General features: G+C 40.0%; 1 protein-coding gene across 2 annotated transcripts in view; it reads right to left on the bottom strand.

The window, feature by feature from the left end:
• Positions 1–20,148, bottom strand: part of LOC148900393 (E3 SUMO-protein ligase PIAS1-like) — a 63,577-nt gene that overhangs the window by 9,819 nt on the left and 33,610 nt on the right. For both annotated transcript variants that reach the window (XM_088992045.1, XM_088992046.1), the window contains exons 2-9: positions 15,692–16,187; positions 6,071–6,155; positions 5,845–5,983; positions 5,606–5,740; positions 4,561–4,666; positions 3,372–3,445; positions 2,996–3,156; positions 2,346–2,482 (exon numbers count right to left, since the gene is read on the bottom strand). In XM_088992045.1, the coding sequence (XP_088848171.1) occupies positions 2,346–2,482; positions 2,996–3,156; positions 3,372–3,445; positions 4,561–4,666; positions 5,606–5,740; positions 5,845–5,983; positions 6,071–6,155; positions 15,692–16,187 (1,333 nt within the window). The remainder of the gene's footprint in view (positions 1–2,345; positions 2,483–2,995; positions 3,157–3,371; positions 3,446–4,560; positions 4,667–5,605; positions 5,741–5,844; positions 5,984–6,070; positions 6,156–15,691; positions 16,188–20,148) is intronic.

Here is a 20,148-nt window from a genome sequence, read left to right as displayed (position 1 = left end):
GACATGTTGGGTACCAATAACAGTCATTGTTGATGGGAGAAAAAAGTTGAATCCAGTACAAAAATGTTTTTTTTCCCGATAATAGTAGCAAAACCCTCTAAATTTCATCTCCCGGTAGTCGAAATCAAAGCCCAGAAGTACAGTCATGAATCAGTCCCTCTTTGTTTCAAAAAGTGTGGCCTCGTGCTATTATTGTTTGCTTAGCTCTTTTTTTTGAAGCATTGAACACTTATCAACGATGGAAATATAAAATCTCTTCTGGATTATTTGATGGGACCGACTAATTAATTCTAAAAACAGCCAATAATAAGCTGTTTAAAAAAAAACTATAACACAAAAAAGAAAGGCACATCCAACTACATTCATACCTATGTTTTCAACCAAATCTGGTTTTTCTAGATTTTTACACCTCGGATGATGATCGAAAATCGGGTTTCAACCAAAATAAGCAAACCCGAAAACATCTCTCAACTTCTCTCTGCATCCTAACATGAAGAGGAGACATGTTTGTTGCGATTTATGTAAATCTGCCTTTCTTTGTAATGATGTTGTTATTTCTGAATAGTGTATTAGCCCTTGTTTTTAGGACTACATAAACATTCAATGCAGTGTAAGAAACCTGAGACTTTCTTCTTTCATTAGAAAAAAAATATATTTCAAGTTTACTTGGTTGTAGAGTTATCAGCATTGAAAGTGGGGGCGGCTGTGCAAAAGGTAAATGCTGGCCCCCTTGTGGGATAGAAAAACATTGCCGGAGGTCTGACCAAAACTTGAAACGCACCCACCCCGCAAGAAAAAACAAAACCCGTAGAAATTCGGGAATGGCGCTCTACGCCACGCTTTTCAGTTCCCGAATAAAGTCGCGAATGGCAGTGCGGGAGTTAATCATAGAATAAAACCGTTTTAGATATTGAACATTATGCTTTTCGAACACCCTTCTGGCACAAATTATATTCGAAAAATGAGATTTTACACAAATGACTAACATGTCCATAAAAGTTATTATAAATACAGACGCTCCCCAGCTTACGAACATTTGAGTTACAACAAATGGTAGATATGAACATTTTTGCACTAATGGCAAACATTTTTTCAATCCCAAAATTCTGCAACTTAGATTTTGTATTGTTTGCCTTTTTCCGCTGCTAATACTGACGTGAGGCGGTGTGATTGCTCGCCTAGCATCCACCCCATATCCGGGTTCCTCTGCCCAGTTTGTCGCAGTGCCCGAGTGGATAACCATATCTCCAGCGTGCTTGACATTTCTTATTCTTAAATACAGTATCAATATGACTTTTAAAAAGTGAAAGGCTTCTAGTGAGAGTGGAAGTGAAAAGAAGAGGAAAGCCATTTCATTAGAAACGAAAGCGGCAAAAATAAAGAAGCTTGATGCGGGAGAGAAAATTGTGAGTGTTGCATGAGCGTGCAAAATGGCTGCCGAGTGATTCGCTCAAGTGATGAAGGAGATCATCGAGAAGAGTGGCTATTCGGCTAAGCAGGTCTTAAAGGACAACCGACGCCCCGGACAAGTTGTGTCCATAATTTGTAAAATTACTTCAAATGACTTCTACTGAGCATATTTTACAAAGATTCCACCGCATATTCAGGAAGTCTTGTTTTTGAGTTGGTGACGATACCTACCGTGACGTCACGGCAGGTATCGTCACTGACCGAGAAAGCGACACACAATGCATTTTGGGTACTTTGGTTGGTCTGAAAACTTTGTGTTGATCCGTGTTGATGGCGAAATTCGAAGGAAAACATAAATAACGCAATAGTGAATCGTTGTGTGTTTTACAAAGACTACTATTTGATATTAGCTGACACAAATTCCCAGCAGACAAATCAGCCCATTTCCAACGGAGCTTGGGTGCCATCTTGTGCATTTTCTGGGAGCTACATTGGAGTCCAGACGCCTCAAAATGAGACGGAAGGACTTCTTTAATCGATTGCAAACATTTATGCTTTCCTCTTCAGAATTATTTGAATTATATTCATAACTGGATGAGTAACAAGAAAGCATTTTCTCAGAATCGGAAGCCATTGTTTTGATTCTCGAGCAAGGCAAGACGTCCTGGCGTGACATCACGAACATGGGGGCGGGACCTTCTGAAACTGAAATTTTCTGAGCTCATTAGTGGCAGTTTTGGGCAACTTTAAGTCGTTTTTATTGGTGTTTTTCATTTGACTAAAATGTGCTTCCTTTGTTAACTGTACCCTTCTTGATAATGAGAGCGATATAATGAGTGACTTATGTTCTTCCTGTCACTTACTATAATTGATTACTTTATTACAGGCTTGTCTTCTTGGCTACCTACTCCCCACTGTTGCTTTACATTTCTTACCATTCAGGCTGCTATTTAAAACAGCACAGGAGACTTCCTGCAACCCCTTTTTTGTCTTCATAGGGGCCCAGTTGCCATCTTCCTTGAATTGGATCTCATCACAATCCGTACACCTGTTCAGGATCTCCACAAAAAGCCTGAGTGATTAAACAGTGAGAAACACATCAGGCAACAGAAGAATAGTAGAAAGTAGATACCATCTTTGGAGTAAAGCAGAGCCATTGTGTGCCAATTTTTTGACGTTAAGAGCTAAATTGTAGAATATGGGTTGATTAAAATGGAAACCAATGCATTTGAACCCAAGGTAATCACATCCCGGATTGGTCCGTGGTTTAAATTATGACGAGGCTGTTTCAGATGCACAAGACAACCACAACTTGGTGTCAGTTTTCACTTTGCATGAAGAAGAACAACAGAGCACTGCACAGACAAGACATGTCAGACACCCTCTGATGACATACAACAGGCATTTAAAAATGTGCTTGACATACTGGTGTACATACAGGTGACATACAAGTATGTATAAGATTCAGAACCATTCTCGTCTGCTAAGATGTACACCGTACAAATGAAATGGATCATCGCGTTAAAATACATTTAGGAATTGCTCCTCTAACCGGTGGCAAAGAGCCAAGTGTGGGGTCATTTACCCGTCAATGATGAGGAGTTCATAAGGTGCCTTCTTGTCACAAACAGGACAAACCCAGGTAGGCTTTTTTTCGTTCATTTGAATATACAGTGTGGCGTCAAAGCACTGCAGGTGGGAGCATGTCAGCGCCCGGCACGGAATCGTCAGCCGCATCTTTCCGAGCTGCAAGGGGTGAATGAATATGTCTTTAGGTATTAAAGAGGTTATTTGCACAGCAGGGGTATAACGTAATGTATAATATATGTATGGGTGTCATACATGTAAAAAAAAATGTAGAAAACCAATAGAAGGCAATGCAATGAACACATAAGGCACTTTGGTGTTTGTACTGCATCTTAATAAGCTTAACAGCATTTAAATGAAAGAAATATGCTTACCGGGCAGAGCAAAGACACACGAAGGCTAGTTGTGGCTATTTCACTGTCTGGGTCGGCTGTTAGCTTCTCTTTGACTACAGGCAAAAGGGGAAAAATATTTCATACAAACAATGTCAATATGTCAACGTCAATTCAGTGCATCAATGTGGGAAATAATTTCTTCGTTTGTGCATTTGGCAGACAACAGTGCTCTGATCGTCCACTCTTCTTTTCTTACCTGCCATGTTACTAAAATAAATACAAATACACACCGGGTCAGAATGAACATTCAACAGTGAACGTGGCGATTACTGGAAACTGACTTAAAAAACATGTACTCTAAAAATAGATCATATTCTTGATGGGTCACTAATATGACTTAGAAAACAAATAAGATGGCCTGGACGAAAAGGATTGAATGCATAATTTAATATTTTATGACACAAACCTTTGAGGGGGGCACAACAACCTCGATGAGACTTGTGGCCCTGACCACAGGTATTTTGGACTCCCCATGATCAAACTATCAAATCGCTCAAACCGCTATGCATTCGCAAAAAAAAAAAATGAATAAGAACATCTCTATATTTTGTCCATACCCAATCTTGGATATTTTTAGACATATTTTTGGTGTCTTTAGCATTTTGGGGGACTTCATAGAAATTGTCACAATTTGCAAGGTGGTGGTGGTGGTGGACCCCAAAAATTCAGGCAGGAGGAAGGAGCAGAGTGTATTTGACAAATTGCATTAAATAAAGACAGCAGGAGCAACATCTCAAACAACAAAGTCATCAGAACAAAAATGTCCAAAGTAGCAAACAAAACCATGAATAAAACATGAGAAGATTATACAAACAAGGTGACAGGGCGAAACAAACAATGACCTGACACTGAATGGTCGTGCCGAGAGTCCTTTTAACCGCCACTGATTAAAACGACCCACCATGTTCAGCTGCAGGCTGGGCCCAACAGTGCCACCCATTGGTTGAAAACCGAAATGTAACAGAAATACACTTTCCTCACAAGACACTGTGTTGACTGGAGATAAGCATCCATTCAATGGAACCCCTTAATATTCCACAGTAGCAATTTGTAGATAAAGCTGTGTGTCCCAAGAAGATTTTTTTTGTATTGTTAATGTATGAACCCCAAGTTAAAACTTTCTGTCTGCATGAATGAACCTCAACAAAGAGGTTCAGAGGGTTCTTACTGAGTGCCCTGGAGTGGTCTGGATTCCGGATGCCTTTAGCCCGAAGTCTCTGTAAAAGCACTGTGGAGGACTGCTGCTTCACTAAGTACACTGCCATAGAGTAATTCTGCAGAGGTGAAAAAAGATGGAATTAGGTTCGTTTTTTTCTCTTCAGTAGACCATAAACTGGAAAAATAAAGGAGGATCACACAAACACCGGCTCGCCAGAAGCTTTTGGGCAGGCATTATGAGAGACACAACACTGCCATCTATTGTATTTCTGGAGAATTATAACCGACCCTTGTGAACAAAGACAAGTCCTTAGTTCACAGAGTTTGGGATTCATTGAGCAAAGGTTTGCGTGTGCAAGAATGGGTATACACTTGATTTTGCCCAGCAACCTAAGTAGAAGCACCCACAGAGGACCTGGGATTGCATCTGCCTAACGTGTTTAATTGCTGCACTGGTAATCTGGGCCATTCTGAGCAGTAGCAGTGCATGCAACTACAGAAATTTAGCACATAGATCAAACGGAAAGGGAATTCCAATGGCTGTTTTTGCATCCTGAAAGAGCACATCTGAAAGGCGGCTGCAAACGGCTGCACTATGTGGAGCTATGACACGAGAGACGATGGGGGTTAACATTTGAAAAATAAAGCAATTCAATGTAAGAGCTAAGCACAATAAAAAACAACAGAGTTGACTTAAAGTGGCATTTTGCAATAAAATCACAACAGCACATTTTTCATCTTTGTTAAAAGTCGTCAAGACACGACAGATGACTCTTGTAAACACTCAATGATCTGTGAAAAAAAATCTGCCATTTTGCGCCTCTGATTTGAGTTAAAGAAACAACTCTCCTGATTTAAAAGAAAATCTGAGACAGTCAGAGCATGCTACCACCTGACAAGTTGTCAATCAATTTTTGCACAATCATCGTGGGCAAGTGGTAGCAAGACAACACATCAAAGCCTCGCTGTGATGTGTTATCTTGCTACCACAGAAAAACATGAATTTTCATGCCCACTCCTTGGGATCTCTGGAAATCCAACCCTTTGCCTCTCACCCTTCCAATCTCAGCAGTCCAGGACACCACGATGGTATTAGGGACCGTTGTGGACAATCTGACCGACGAGGTAATGTTGATGGGTCGGCTGGGCCGCTTCGGCTCAACACCATTTTTGGTTGGAGGAAGATAACCCTGTCAGATTGGATGGCAAAAAAATGGTCAGAAAATACAAAGAAAAACACAGGTTTTGGCTACTGAGGTACTGCAAGTGTTTAGTGTAGGTCTGTGTTTCTCACCGGCAGGTTACATGGCTTGCCATTTACTTTCACACACAAACTGGGTGGAAAATGATCTTCCTGAGGACAGCTTGTCTCTGACAGGCAAAACCGCAATTGGACTTGAACTGAGAAATCACATTTGGTCCCCGAGATGTCCCTTAAAGCACAACAAAGAGTTTCCACCCCAAACATATTGATGAATAATTCAGTCTGGCTAGACAAAGGGGCGTTTCATTCATCTTACATTGAACTGCTGATTTGCTGGACTTGCTGTGGCGTTAATGCAAAGGCAAAGCATGTCTCTTGGAATCTCTGGCTGTTGTCCGAAGCTGCAAAAAAACAAGATAACATCATGAAAATGATCAACAACTTCCTCTAATTTTCACTACAAGCACATTTTTTTGTAAAATCAATTAATGCTTGTCAAGAACAGGATGAATTCAAAGCCTTTCAAATCAAAAGTCACTCTAAAACTGAGGCACTGGCTTGATGAGAACTGCTGCAGCAGATGGTCAGATTGCTCCCCTGTTGTTGTGGCAACCATGCCGATGTTTGAAACCCAAAACCGTCTGGCCAACTTCTTCATTAATGATTTGAATATCACCTGGAGCTTTGAAGATTTGCAAAAATTAGACACTTTTGATATTATCTTCCGTAAATCGTGTTTCTGTTCAAAAACTTTGTTCAGTTCGGCGAAATATATATTCAGTAGACAATAATGAAAAGTGCTAAAAATACTTTATCAGATTTTTTTTCTTTTCGTGTTCCTATCTTCAAAATGAGTGTGCAGTGGTTTCCTAATGAACATTTCACCACACTAGTGGGACTGTGCTGGTTCACTTCCAGCATTCAAAGAATCCATCAATATTTATAAAAGAATACAAATGTTTGATATGACAGTGAAACAATCATATTGAAGGGACATGTTGCAATCCGAGTCATTATTGTGACAGTGATCTTTCATCCTGTGGGTTGTGAATGTGGCATGAAGGAAGGGGAAAACAAGAAATGATTCAGAGGAGTGTTGCTATGCTTTAAAACAAAAGTGAAGACATTAAAATATGCACCCGACTCACAGTTGTATCAATTGTGGTCAGTAATATTCTGAATATTTCTTTTGCTGGTTAATTACAAGCCACACAACGGACGACCACAGTGGCATTGAATACGTTCTTTGGAACGCGTCTTTTCTTTATGCATTTTGGTGCCTGTCTGTGCCACAGAACAAAATTACATGTGATGTGCTTTCAGACTTCTCCTCTTCAGAGCAACTCAAGCTAAAAATAGATCTCGATCACTCTCTGTCTCTCCTCCTCCCTCTCGTTCTCGCTCTCTCTCTCTCTGCCTCCCTCTCGTTCTCTCTCTCTCTCTCTCTCTCTCTCTCTCTCTCCTCCTCTCTCATCCTCATTCTCGTTCTCTCTCTCTCTCTCTCTCTCTCTCTCGCCCTCCCTGCACCCCTCCCCCCTCACTCTCTGTCTGTCTCTCTTTCCACTCTAACCCCCTTTCTCTCACTCTGCTCGATTTTTCTCACTTTCGCCACCAACCTGCTCTACCAGTGCACTAGAAGTCACTCTCTCCCCAAAACTGGATTTGTTCTCATGTTGCTGAGTAGTGACTGAATGAAAACTGTGACAACCCTATCTACTTTTTATTTCCAACCATGCAACTGCCTCTTTTTAAAGATGCATGTTCACTACAGAAACATGACCAAAAAAATCCTGAAAACAGAAAGAATGGGGCCACGATTAATATTCTTATTTTTATGAATATTATTATTATTGTTGTATTTCAGATGTGTAAACAAACTAATAGCTTCATTTTCAGCACACATAAAAACCTGACAGATATCAGAGAATTATAGAATATATTCAATGAATCGGCATCCATTATTCTTCTGTAGCCCAAAAATGGATTGCCAAATGACTCTTGCTATTTTTTTCATGAAGTATTCATTATGTAGTTTTGGATTATGAAACTGATCACATCTAATAACACAATCACTCTATGGCTGGATTAATTATTCCATTTTCCCTGTCTACAATTGTTTTTTTTTTTATGATTTAACTGACTGAACCGCGAATGAATCATATTGAGACAGCATTTAATGGTGAGGATACACGAGACCTTGTTGTGTAAAATAGCCATAAAAGCAAAATATTTGGAAATGTATTTCAGTGAAAGCCATATATTTATTTATTTCCGAACCACCTTATCCTCATTAGGGTTGCTGGGGGTGCTGGAGCCAACCCCAGCCATATTCGGCCACTCGGCAGTGGACACCCTGAACTGGTTGGCAGCCAATCGCAGGGCACACAGAGAAAAACAACAATCCACACTCACATTCACATCTCGGGACCATTTGGAGTGTTAGTCAGGCTGCCTTGTATGTTTTTGGAATGTGGGAGGAAACATGAGGACTTGGAGAAAACCCACACAAGGAGAACGTAGTAGGACACTGTGAAGCCAGCATGTTAACCACTCGACTACCAGGCCGCCCACATATATATACAGGTAATATCCGACTTGGGACCATTTTGATTTACGACCGTTTGGTTGGAACGGAACCCGGTTGTAAGTCGAAATCAATTCAAAATGTTGAATAGAGACTCGGAATCTGATTCGGACGCCACGGGGGCTGGAGGGCGTGGGACTGGGTGTTCGACCGGTTGCCTTCTCCCCGGCCATACCCCGCTCTCCGCACCGACCCCGTGGTTGTCTGCGCCGCTGAAGCGCTTGGCCCGCCACCTCGGCCCGAAGCAGAACGAACAGTCTCAAGGAGGCGGCGAACTGGCATCGCGGCGACGGCATCGGCATCGCGGGGGCGGCATCGAGAACGAAGCGGCGAGAAGGTATTGGCGGCAGTGGGTCCAGAACAGTCACACAAGACTGCAGGTCCCGACATACCAACCTGTGCACAGCCTGGATTGATTACAAGAAAGCATATGACTCAATGCCACACACATGGATCACTGAATGCTTCGAGTTGTATAAGGTCAACAGGACCCTAAGAGTCTTCATGGCAAACTCGATGAGGATGTGGAAAACCACACTTGAAGCCAACGTCAAGCCACTTACGCAAGTGTCCATCAAATGTGGCATATACCAAGGCGATGCACTCTGCTGTTCTACATAGGACTGAACCTCGTCAGCCAAGTAATCACCAAGACAGGTTATGGATACCGCCTCAGAAAATAGCCAACTGCAGCCCGAACGGGAAATGAGCAGAAGAATTGATTTTATCTGCGAGCCATATGCAATCAGTAAAATAGCCATACATAACCCCTGTGCAAGGAAGTCCAGAGGCGAACATGGGTTGGGATGTACAGTAATTGCAACCCGCAAACCATCAATTTCTTGAAAGTGTTTTGGCTGGGTTCGCACTGTGTCCTTATATATGCAATACACAGACAGCCTGCAGTAAAGGTAAAGTGAAAACAGTTCATTGTGAGGAAAAAACTGTGACTTAAGTGACTTTTAAAGTTTAAGAGTTGTGTTGCTAAAACTGCCTTATCTAAATCCACATGCTACACAATATGTAGTTCAAATGTTGCGCTGCCATAAACAATGGGAGTACCACAAAAATAACAATACATATAAATAGATGAATGAATGAATGAATGAATGTTATTCTTGATTTTTTTCTGAAGATTGGGAGAGCAAATTGAAGGACAGAGGACGGTAGACCAATTATGTTGACTTGTCAATTTGTAACCACCCAAAGTGAGGGTGGAGAGCTATTCACCACAAATTAGGGGAATATATTTCAACAGTATCCAAATTCTTTGATTGTTTTTAAAGAAAACAGGAGCTATTGCTTTCTTTGAAATGACCTGGCAAATCTTGCGTAAAATAAAGACAGGGTGATTTTAAAACCGGTGAAATACGCTAATAATGCTGATTTGGTCGAAAAAACTAAAAAGAGAAAAGAAAGAAAAAGAAACCCTAACCCCCAAAAACATTTTGCTTAAGGTCTGGTCTGAGGTATGAGCTAAGCTCAGGAGAATTTACTCTCCTCAATCTGCTTAATAAGCACAACAAAGCCCAGCTGGAGTTCGTTAGCTTGGTCAGGACTTTGCTACTTTTTCATTAATATAATATGCCACATGCAAACAGACCCAAATGCACACAAACTATTATAAAGAAAAAAAAGAAAAAAGACAAAATGCTCCAAACAATGTGTGATAAAAAGTGATTTATAGAATTTACACGGCAAAACTGTGTAACTACCTCTTGACGGAGAACCGGGATTGTTTGAGCGCTGAATGGGGTTGTGCTGCAAATATATGGTCCGAGAGCTCATTAAGGCATTCCAGAGTGCACATAGAGAGATGCTTAGACCGCTGTGTTCGCAGTCTGGCAGCCGGTCCCACTATTTTCTTCAGTGGAAATAGTACACATTTTACAGGCTGCGTCAGTGTTACGCAGGCCACACCCGAGACAACACATCTGCAAACAACATGCCAAAGGAACACTGAAGGAGATTTTTTAGTGGTCAAGAGGCACTCTGTCTTGGTCAGGACCACTTGAAGTTATGCTGATCTATTTTGTCAAAACATTGTAAAAAATGTTTTACTTTGCTTTATTTGCTGAGAAGAAAGAAAAAACTTGATTAATGCATTTCAAAAACATGAGTCTATCACTTGGTGATCAGACGGAGTTTGGGAAAAAAATTGATTAATCAGAGCAAGTACTCTGGATTTTCCTTTTCATAGCCTGATATATTCTCATAAAACAATCAATCATTTTTTAAATAAAAAAAATTCCCATGAATTCATGTGACTTCATGCACCACGTGCAATCTTGTCAGTGCACAAGATATAATAGATCAGAACAGTGTGTTTAATTAAAACAAACAAACACAGTAGTATGCTGAACACAGAAATGTGAATGTTTATGGTGTCTTTTGCCTCTTTATATACACAGCCCGCATTGCTTTAAAGGACAACCGACGCGGACAAGTTGTGTCCATAATTTGTAAAATCACTTCAAATGACTTCTACTGAGCGTATTTTACAAAGATTCCACCGCAGATAGCTATATTTTACGTTTTAAGACCCGCGCTGAATATTCAGCAAGTCTTGTTTTTGAGTTGGTAACGATTCCTGACGTCACGTCAGGAACGCCCCTGACTGAGAAAGCGACACACAATGCATTTTGGGTACTTTGTTTGGTCTGAAAACTTTGTGTTGATCCGTGTTATTTATGTGTTGAAGGACAACTCATAAATAACGCGATGGTGAATCGTTGTGTGTTGCAACAAGACTATGATTTGATTCTAGTTGACACAAATTCCCAGCAGACAAATCAGCCCATTTCCAACATAGCTTTGGCACCATCTTGTGCATTTTCTGGGATGCCACACATCAGTCGTGACGGCTCGAATTGATCTGGAAGGACTTCTTTAATCAATTGCAAACATTTATGCTTTCCTCTTCAGAACTATTTGAATCATATTCATAACTGGATGAGTAACAAGAAAGCATATTCTCCGAATCTGAAGCCATTCTTTTGATTCTCGAGCAAGGCAAGACGTCTTGGCGTAATGTCACGAACAAGGGGGCGGGACCTTCTGAAACTGAAACTTTTTCAGATCATTTTGAAGTAGTTTTGGGAGACTTTAAGTCCTTTTTATTGGTGTTTTTCCCTTGACTAAAAATATCAGCATGCATGTTTTGGGTATTTTAGATGCTACAAAACGTTTTTCTGATGTCAGTTAGGAAACAAAAAAATGGTGTTGTTTGTCCTTTAAATTATTATTTATTGTTTTGATCAAGTCACCCAAACATACATGATTAAAATAATCACATACAGTAAAGTCTCGTTATATCGATATCGGATATATCGATAGTCCCGGTTATATCGATACTATTTCTATGCACGCACGGAGAGAATTACATGCAAACAGGGTCGGATATATCGATAGTCCGGGTTATATCGCTATTTTTTCGGACTCCCTTGGATATCGATATAACGAGACTTTACTGTATTTACGAATGCACACAATTAAAACAAGAAGTTTGTACTGTTTGCAGTCTTGCTTCTTTGGAGAATGTCTTCCATAAAGGAGTAAAATTGGGACTGCCTGAAATCTTTCTCTCATAGAATCGAAAAACAATGAAATGGAATGGAATCAAATCGCGCACTCGTGAATCAAATCAAGTAGATTTTGTAAATCTAAAATGATACTTGACCATACTTGGAAATAGTGTATGTAATGTTCTGCTTTTTTCTCTTTCAATTTGGAAAGTTAATTCAAATTCTAACTTTCATTTGATATGTTTTATGGGATATTCAACTACTATAACAGTACAACAAAATCCATATCACAGTTATAGACCAAATTTCACCCGTTATCAGGATTATCACAAGACTAAATCTGAAGACAAAAAAAATCTCAAGACAAATCTCATCTACCACTTTGGTAAATTATTCAAATTTCCGTCAAACCCATTATCTAAAACTCAAACATGCAAACCACAATGAGCAACATTAAGCATTGTAAACCGATGAGACAAAAATAGGTCAAATAATAATGAAAGAAGAATTACAGGCAATTTTTATGGAGTTTTGGAGGGTTCTATCTTTCCTCTTAAAGAGAAAATGCACCTCACTGAGTCAAAACTACATTCACTTTTGGCTTAACCCGATGCAAGAATCGCCACAGTGGATCAAATCTCTTCTGTAAACATCACGGGATAATTCCCTTTATACGGTAAGTGAATTGTAGATCTTGGAAATTATATTAGGAGCAAGATCTCACCCTTGCCCTTTGTGGTGTGGTCTGTAGTTCTTTCAAAGTCTTTGTTGTTGATGAGCAGAATACATTTAGAAGTCGACAAAACTATTTTGTCTGATAATTTACTGAAACACGTTAACGAACTAATCGGGAGAAGTGTCATTACGCAACAACAAAATGACCACGAAAATGAAGATAACACAAAAAAGGATGTCATCATGTGGATAGTGGAAGCTCTTAGACTGGCCAAGTCAACTACTGGCCCGTCACCAAAATAGAGGCTACATTTGACCTCTTGAAGAGGAGACTGAAGGGAGAAACACCTAAAACGGCTGCAGTAATGGAATGGAAAACAAAGCAACATTTTGACAAGCAGTACATTGAATATTAAATATTATTCCCTTTAAAGTGATTTAATAATGCTCTTTCCAATATTTTTCTCACTTTAAAAGTCATTGGCTCAAACAAAATGTGTTTCTTTTGTAGCTGTGAAACACATTTTAATGTAAATACCATTAATTAAAAGCTGCAATGCTTAACTGATATCGTCAAAACCCCAAATGTTTCAGTATACAACCAAAAACAAGTTATTGACCTTGCTATTCTAACATTTGTGGAGGGGATTGCATTCAACAACAGCCAAAAAAACGGACAGTTTTTTTTTTAATCGTGGATTTCATGCACTTTGGGCCCAAAAAGGAAACTAATATCTGGATTGTGATCACTGCTAATTTCAAAAGCCAGCATCTGTGAAGGCCCCATCAATGCGCTAAGGTGCATGCACGTGTCACCACAGTGTGGCTTCGCAGTGAAAGAGTGCACGGATTTGACCGGCCTGCTTGCAGTCCAGACCTGTTGACAATATGTCATTTGTTCACAAATGTTGATTGGGTATTGGTATATCATTTTGATCTTGCCTTTGAAGTGTACATGATTGAATAAAGTTGAAAATGATGAGCAAATCTTTTTTTTATTTGAGTCGTATACAGATTTTTTCAATGTCAGTGTAGTTGTAAAACAAGAATCACTGTCACAATACTACTGAGATTAGTGCTACTGGAACCTAACGTATTTGCCAAAAAGTCAGACCGTTAACATAAATGCACTGCTGGCATAATTTCAACCTTTGCAGCTCTGATAAATTGGAATTAAGAAGAGTATGATTTTATCATTTTATGACACACATGGCAATAGGCTGTAAGAGCATAAATAAATGCAGTAGAAGGAGTGGGGGAAGAGAATTGTAAATGTGGATGAGGCAAAAGGGGATGCAGAAACAATTATTAGGATGCATACCAATCAATGGATCTGAGGGAGGCATATGTGCATGATTAAATGGTAACAGAGCTCTCTTCCTCATAATTAGGTTAACTATGGTGATCACACAAGTGTGAGCAGTCTTTTAGAGCCATTCAAATATTCAGCATGGTGAAATTATATGCACCATTTTCCTCTTATATTTTTCTCACTTAGCCTTTCTCTCACTAATGAGAGAACACATTATTAATATGGAAGTGTGTCCGTTTTTGGAAGGAACCATATGCACAATACTGAATCAGGGTGTGAGTGAGTACAACATCTATCTATCTATATGCGATTCAGAATAAAAGTGAAGGCACTTTTGTGTATCTGTGCAATTTTCTTTTCTTTGAATGCAAATGTTTGTATGCAAATGTTTGTATGCAAAGCGAATGATAACAGTGGTGAGAGAAAATAGAAGCGGAACAGGTAGAACGCATTTTGTACAACGTTATAATAGACGGAGGAAATATTGCAATGACAGAGTTGCAGCCACTGTGCATGTACGCACATTGGCAGGAAAATAAGCAGCACGATAGTTTCTTACTCTATCAAAATGCAAATGAATAAAATTACCAGCATATTTACATGATTGTATTTTTAAATTATAATTTGTAGCATTACAAAGCCAGAGGATTTAAATGCAATACTAAATAAATGGTAGATACTGGATGGGCACTCCAGACAACAGAAGTGGGCATTCCGTTCCGGGGGCAGAATGGTCTGTCCGTCTGTCCAAGCAGGACAGCCATTTGTGCGACAGAAGACACAATTTTCTTTTTTAAAGAAAGGACTAAGCAAGGAGGGAATTTGATATTTGTCCGTTCCTTTAATCATCCTAACTGAGTGACAGAACTGGAGGCAAAATAACAAGGCCAGAGTATAGCCTAATGTTGCATTTTCTGAATAGGCGACTAACAGTGAAACATTTTTCATATCAATAGTATCGGTACTTTTGTAGCAACACTGCTACCTAGTGTAGTGTCCAAGAACATAAAGTACAGACACTAATAATACATACAGTATTACACAAACGATCAATCCAACTGGTTGAGGAAGCTGGCTATGCTGTATGTCTCTCTGTCACGCCAAAAGTCATGGTTATTATTTTGTTCAAGCAGATCAAAAGTCAAGTAATAGAAACTTTTCATCAATGGATGCTACAGCTTCATTTTCGCTTTCAAAACTTAGCTTGTAGTAGATGTTGGAGTGAAAATAAAATATTTTTATTAATGAAGACAGAAATGTATATTTATATCTATCAAGATTTAATGAACACACAAATAAGACAAATCTCTGAATATACATTCATGAGTAAATAATTTTGAAGAATGTATGTTTTTTTGTAAATTTACTTGAATGTTTACAGCTGTTCATATAACTACAACAGCTACTGCAATGATAAAAATTGATGTTTTATAAAGTGTAATCATTACTCCTCTCAAAAAAAGTCAAATACGGGTTTTATGATGCATGCCTGACATTTTCGTATTGCCATAGTGATTTCCGATGAATTTGTAACCTCTCCAACAATTTCTGATGCATAAAACGGATGAATCGGCAATGAGCTGTATGCTGGTCTTGCTGTTTGTTGTCTGGTGTGTTAGGTACAATAGGAAAGGCACTTAATACCTGTACAGGGTGTTGTTACGCAGCCTCTTTGAGGTCATGGCAGGCATAGCAAATGGTTGCTATGAATGAAGGATTAACTTAAAACCCCAAGCTCATTTTTAGGTTGTTTGGTCAACTAAACACTGTCCAAAAAGCACAGACAAAATACACAGAACAAAACCGTTTCACAAATGAAAAATGCTGAAATGTTCCTCTCACCTAGACTGGTTGGCTTGATGAGCTCATCAAGCGTGTCATAAAATGGCAACTTTTGAAGCGTAACATCTGGGTGAACAGGGTGTAGTGGGACCGCAGCGGACAGGTGGTGCGTCAACCCGGTGAACTCGTGCTTCCCAGGGCCGAGTAGCGAGAGGGGTAGTAAGGCAGCTGGTGACGGGGTTCCACTGTGACCCGCGTGACCCTCGTATGCCAGCTGTGTCAGTCCAGCAGGCAAAGCAGCTCCACCTCCTCCAACCAGCCCCGCTGTGGCTGGGTGATGTGGTCCGGGCAAGGAAAGCTCAGAGTGAGACACCATTTTTGCAGGAAAGCGTCGGCGGTACAGCTCTTTGATCTTCATATGCACGGCAGGGCTCGAGCCTGCCTTTACCAGATGCAATGCTTTGGTTAGAAGCTCGTGCTTACGTCCATGCTTGTTGCGCCCAGCGTAGCCCAGCAGCACCTGGAGCTCCGATACCCGCAGGCTCATCACCATTTGCTGTAGGAGAGACAAATGGAAAGAAAGAGAGGAATGAAAATCGTGCTAACTTCTTTGCGTGTTTATAACGTGTTTATAACGAGCTTGCATTATCACTTATTATATCAGATGGCTGTAATTGAAGAAAGAAAATTCAATCACAAACACAAAAAAAAACAACCAAACTTATCTGATTATTTTTTTCTGACAATTCACCGACTCGTACCACTTTGAAATGTTGAACTTTAATTATTGTTTATTATTTGTTATATATATATATATATATATATATATATATATATATATATATATATATATATATATATATATATTGGATTGGATTGGATTGGATATGCCTTTATTAGTCTCACAGTGGAGAAATTTACATTTCACAGCAGCAAAGTGATCAAAGGAATGAAAGTAGAAAAACGAAATACATGAGCTGCTGGAAAGGCAGCCACTCTCGCGGCGCCATCTTGAAGTCAAAAGAACAAAAAAAAAACTAAATAAATAATATGACAGCATAGAGACAATATGACAAAACAAAGACACAGACACAGATATATATATATATATTCCTCTGCCAATATATATATTTGGGGCGGCCCGGTAGTCGAGTGGTTAGCACAACGGCTTCACAGTGCAGAGGTCGCCGGTTCGCGTCCCGGTCCGGCCTCCCTGTGTGGAGTTTGCATGTTCTCCCCGGACCTGTGTGGGTTTTCTCCGGGTCCTCCGGTTTCCTCCCACACTCCAAAAACATGCATGGCACTCCAAATTGTCCCTAGGTGTGAGTGTGAGAGTGACTGTTGTATGTCTTTGTGTGCCCTGCGATTGGCTGGCAACCAATTCAGGGTGTCCCCCGCCTCGTGCCCGAAGACAGCTGAGATAGGCTTCAGCAACCCCCGCGACCCTAATGAGGAATAAGCGGTACGGAAAATGAGATGAGATGAGAATATATATATTTGCAGTCTTAACATATATATAGCAACACTATCTCCCAATAGCACCACCAATAACGTATACACACACACACACACACACACACACATACATATATATATATATATATATATATATATATATATATATATATATATTCTCATCTCATCTCATTTTCCGTACCGCTTATTCCTCATTAGGGTCGCGGGGGTTGCTGGAGCCTATCTCAGCTGTCTTCGGGCACGAGGCGGGGGACACCCTGAATTGGTTGCCAGCCAATCGCATATATATATATATATATATATATATATATATATATATATATATATATATATATATATATATATATATATATATATATATATATATATACAGAGCCTATATTAAGTTTTCTGTTTTCATTCTAAGTCGACTGTACGTTAAGGTTAAGAGTGCAGGCATATCTGAACCTATTCATTTTTTGTATATATATATATATATATATATATATAGTAAAGTCTCGTTATATCGATATTCTCGGGAGTCCGAAAAAATATCGATATAACCGGGACTATCGATATATCCGATCCTGCGCGCATGTAATTTTCTCCATGCGTTCATGGAAATAGTATCGTAATAAGCGGTACTATCGATATAACCGATATCGATATAACGAGACTTTACTGTATATATATATATATATATATATATATATATATTAGTGGGGCCTCGGTTTACGAACGCCTTGCCTTTCGAACTTGTCGGTTTACGAAAGTTAAATTTATGAAAATTACGCACTACTTTTCACGCTACACACCCCACCCCCACGAGGGCTGGCGGAGTAATCTTCCGCGGAAGAACACCAAAGCACATGAGCGAAAAGCGCCCCAGCCGGCCTGCCTTTCCACACCCCCTTTCTCTGAATGCACACATCGGTCCAAAGCGAGCGGGAGAGAGAGAGAGAGAGAGAGAGAGAGAGAGAGAGAGAGAGAGAGAGAGAGAGAGAGAGAGAGAGAGAGAGAGAGAGAGAGAGAGAGAGACGTCGATCGCCTCCAAGGAGTTTTTTTACAGATACTTTTTTGGGACCAAAAAAAGACACCATAGGCTGGTGTTCAGCCTAAGAGGGCACAAAGGAAAATTACCGTCGAGGAGAAGGAGATCATTGAGAAACATGAACAAGGCGTGCGTTTGTCTGATTTAGCCGCTTAGCGGATATGCTAAGTCCATTTCAATGTGTATCATTGTGCTCAGCAGATAGAAAAGGCTTGGCATGATGTTACCCTTCGATCCTTGGAAGCAGCATGGAAGAATTTGTGGCCCGCATGCATCCTTGAGAGGGACTTTGAAGGATTTGATCCTCATGACTCTGTTGTTTTGGATGACAGTGTTCCCATTGGACAGAACATGGGACGCGAAGTGGATGCAGATGCCATCGAGGAGCTTGTTGCTGACCATAATGAGGTCCTCAACACACAGGATTTGATTTGCTAAGTGGAATGATGTGCCGGCTTTTTAACAGTTCCATCCAGAAAAGATTGTGGCTATGAGTATCATATCATCAAAATGATGAATGATAATGTGACGCCTCAGTTTCGTAAGACCTTACAAGTCAGAAAGCAACAGGTGTCAATTAAAAGCCATCAACGACCATCACAAATGACTTTATTATACAGTGTATTTCTTTCATTACGATACAATAGCACATTTATTATACATAGAATAAGGTATGTTGTGTGTAGTTTTAAGGCTTATTTTGTTGACAATTCTGTTTTATGGAGACCTGGGAACGGATTATTCTCATTTTAATGGTTTCCTATAGGGAAAAAATGGGACACACACTTTTCGCCTTACACACTTTGTTTGGGAAGCAATTAAGTTCGTAAGCCAAGGTCTCACTGTATTTTTTTGCTAATTCGCGACCTGCATCTGACAGTCTGAAAGCCTTCAGTTCCGTTTTTTTTAAATCCCACATAGGCTAAATTTATGGCAGGTTGTGTGCAAAGCAAACCCACTCTGGACAAGGTCGCACATATGCGACCTACCCAGGACAATTGGGAGGGAGATTGACTGATAGTGAATCAGTGAAGTTGTTTTGACCACCAGTGTTGACATGAAGCATAAAAGGGACACTTGTGGTTATAGCGGGAATTAAGCTATGTGGAGGTTTCCTTTAATCCATGTAGCAATGATGTAATCCATGACATAAAATGGAAAAGTTTCACCTCATTACTTCCAAATATTTATACATCCTGAAGCATTGCTGCTTGGTAGATACAAGAGGATAAAAATATGGAAGCCTGACACAAACCCTCTCCACACTGCACTAGATTTACTGTACGTCTTTAAAAACTTTGTTGTGTGCGACACCTTCTCTTCTTCTGCATATGTTCACACACCAGACAGAGAGACATTGCATTTCACTCATTCGCTGCCATTCCTGAATTTAATAATTGAAAAGTGTGACGTGAAGCGCCATTCCTGAAATTGTTTGGGTTTTGTTTATGTCAATAAAGCACTGGTCAGACCTCTGGGAATGTTTTCCCTTCTATGCGGGGGCCAGCATTTGCCTTTGTCCATGTTAGCGCTTTGTTACAGCTTCAGCTGTTGTTAAAGCGCTATATAAATCAATATACAGTATGTATTGCATTGTATTTTGGAGAGCCGCCACCATTTCAAGTTCAGATAACTCCAGACCCTTATAACTTAGGAATTAACTATTTTTTTCTGATGAAAGAAGATAATCCAAAATTACTAGTAGTCCTTAAACTTAATATTCTGTGGGTCCTGCAATTTGAGTGAAAATGACAAAAACCCTGGCATTGGAGTGGACACATTTTTGCAGTCTGGCAGTGAATGAGTTAATATGCAATCTGGATACTGACACCCACACCCACGCGCACACACACACACACACACACACACACACACACACACACACACACACACACACACACACACACACACGCACGCACGCACGCACGCACACACACACACACACACACACACACACATGCAAAACAAAAACGAACGAGATTACACCAAGATTTGAAATGAACATTAAAAC

Source organism: Hippocampus bargibanti, linkage group LG03, assembly GCF_051943395.1.
Source record: "Hippocampus bargibanti isolate YZ-2025 linkage group LG03, ASM5194339v1, whole genome shotgun sequence".
Taxonomy (NCBI): Eukaryota; Metazoa; Chordata; class Actinopteri; order Syngnathiformes; family Syngnathidae; genus Hippocampus; species Hippocampus bargibanti.
Note: the sequence above shows the minus strand (reverse complement) of the source record. Positions and strands in the feature narration are given on the sequence as shown.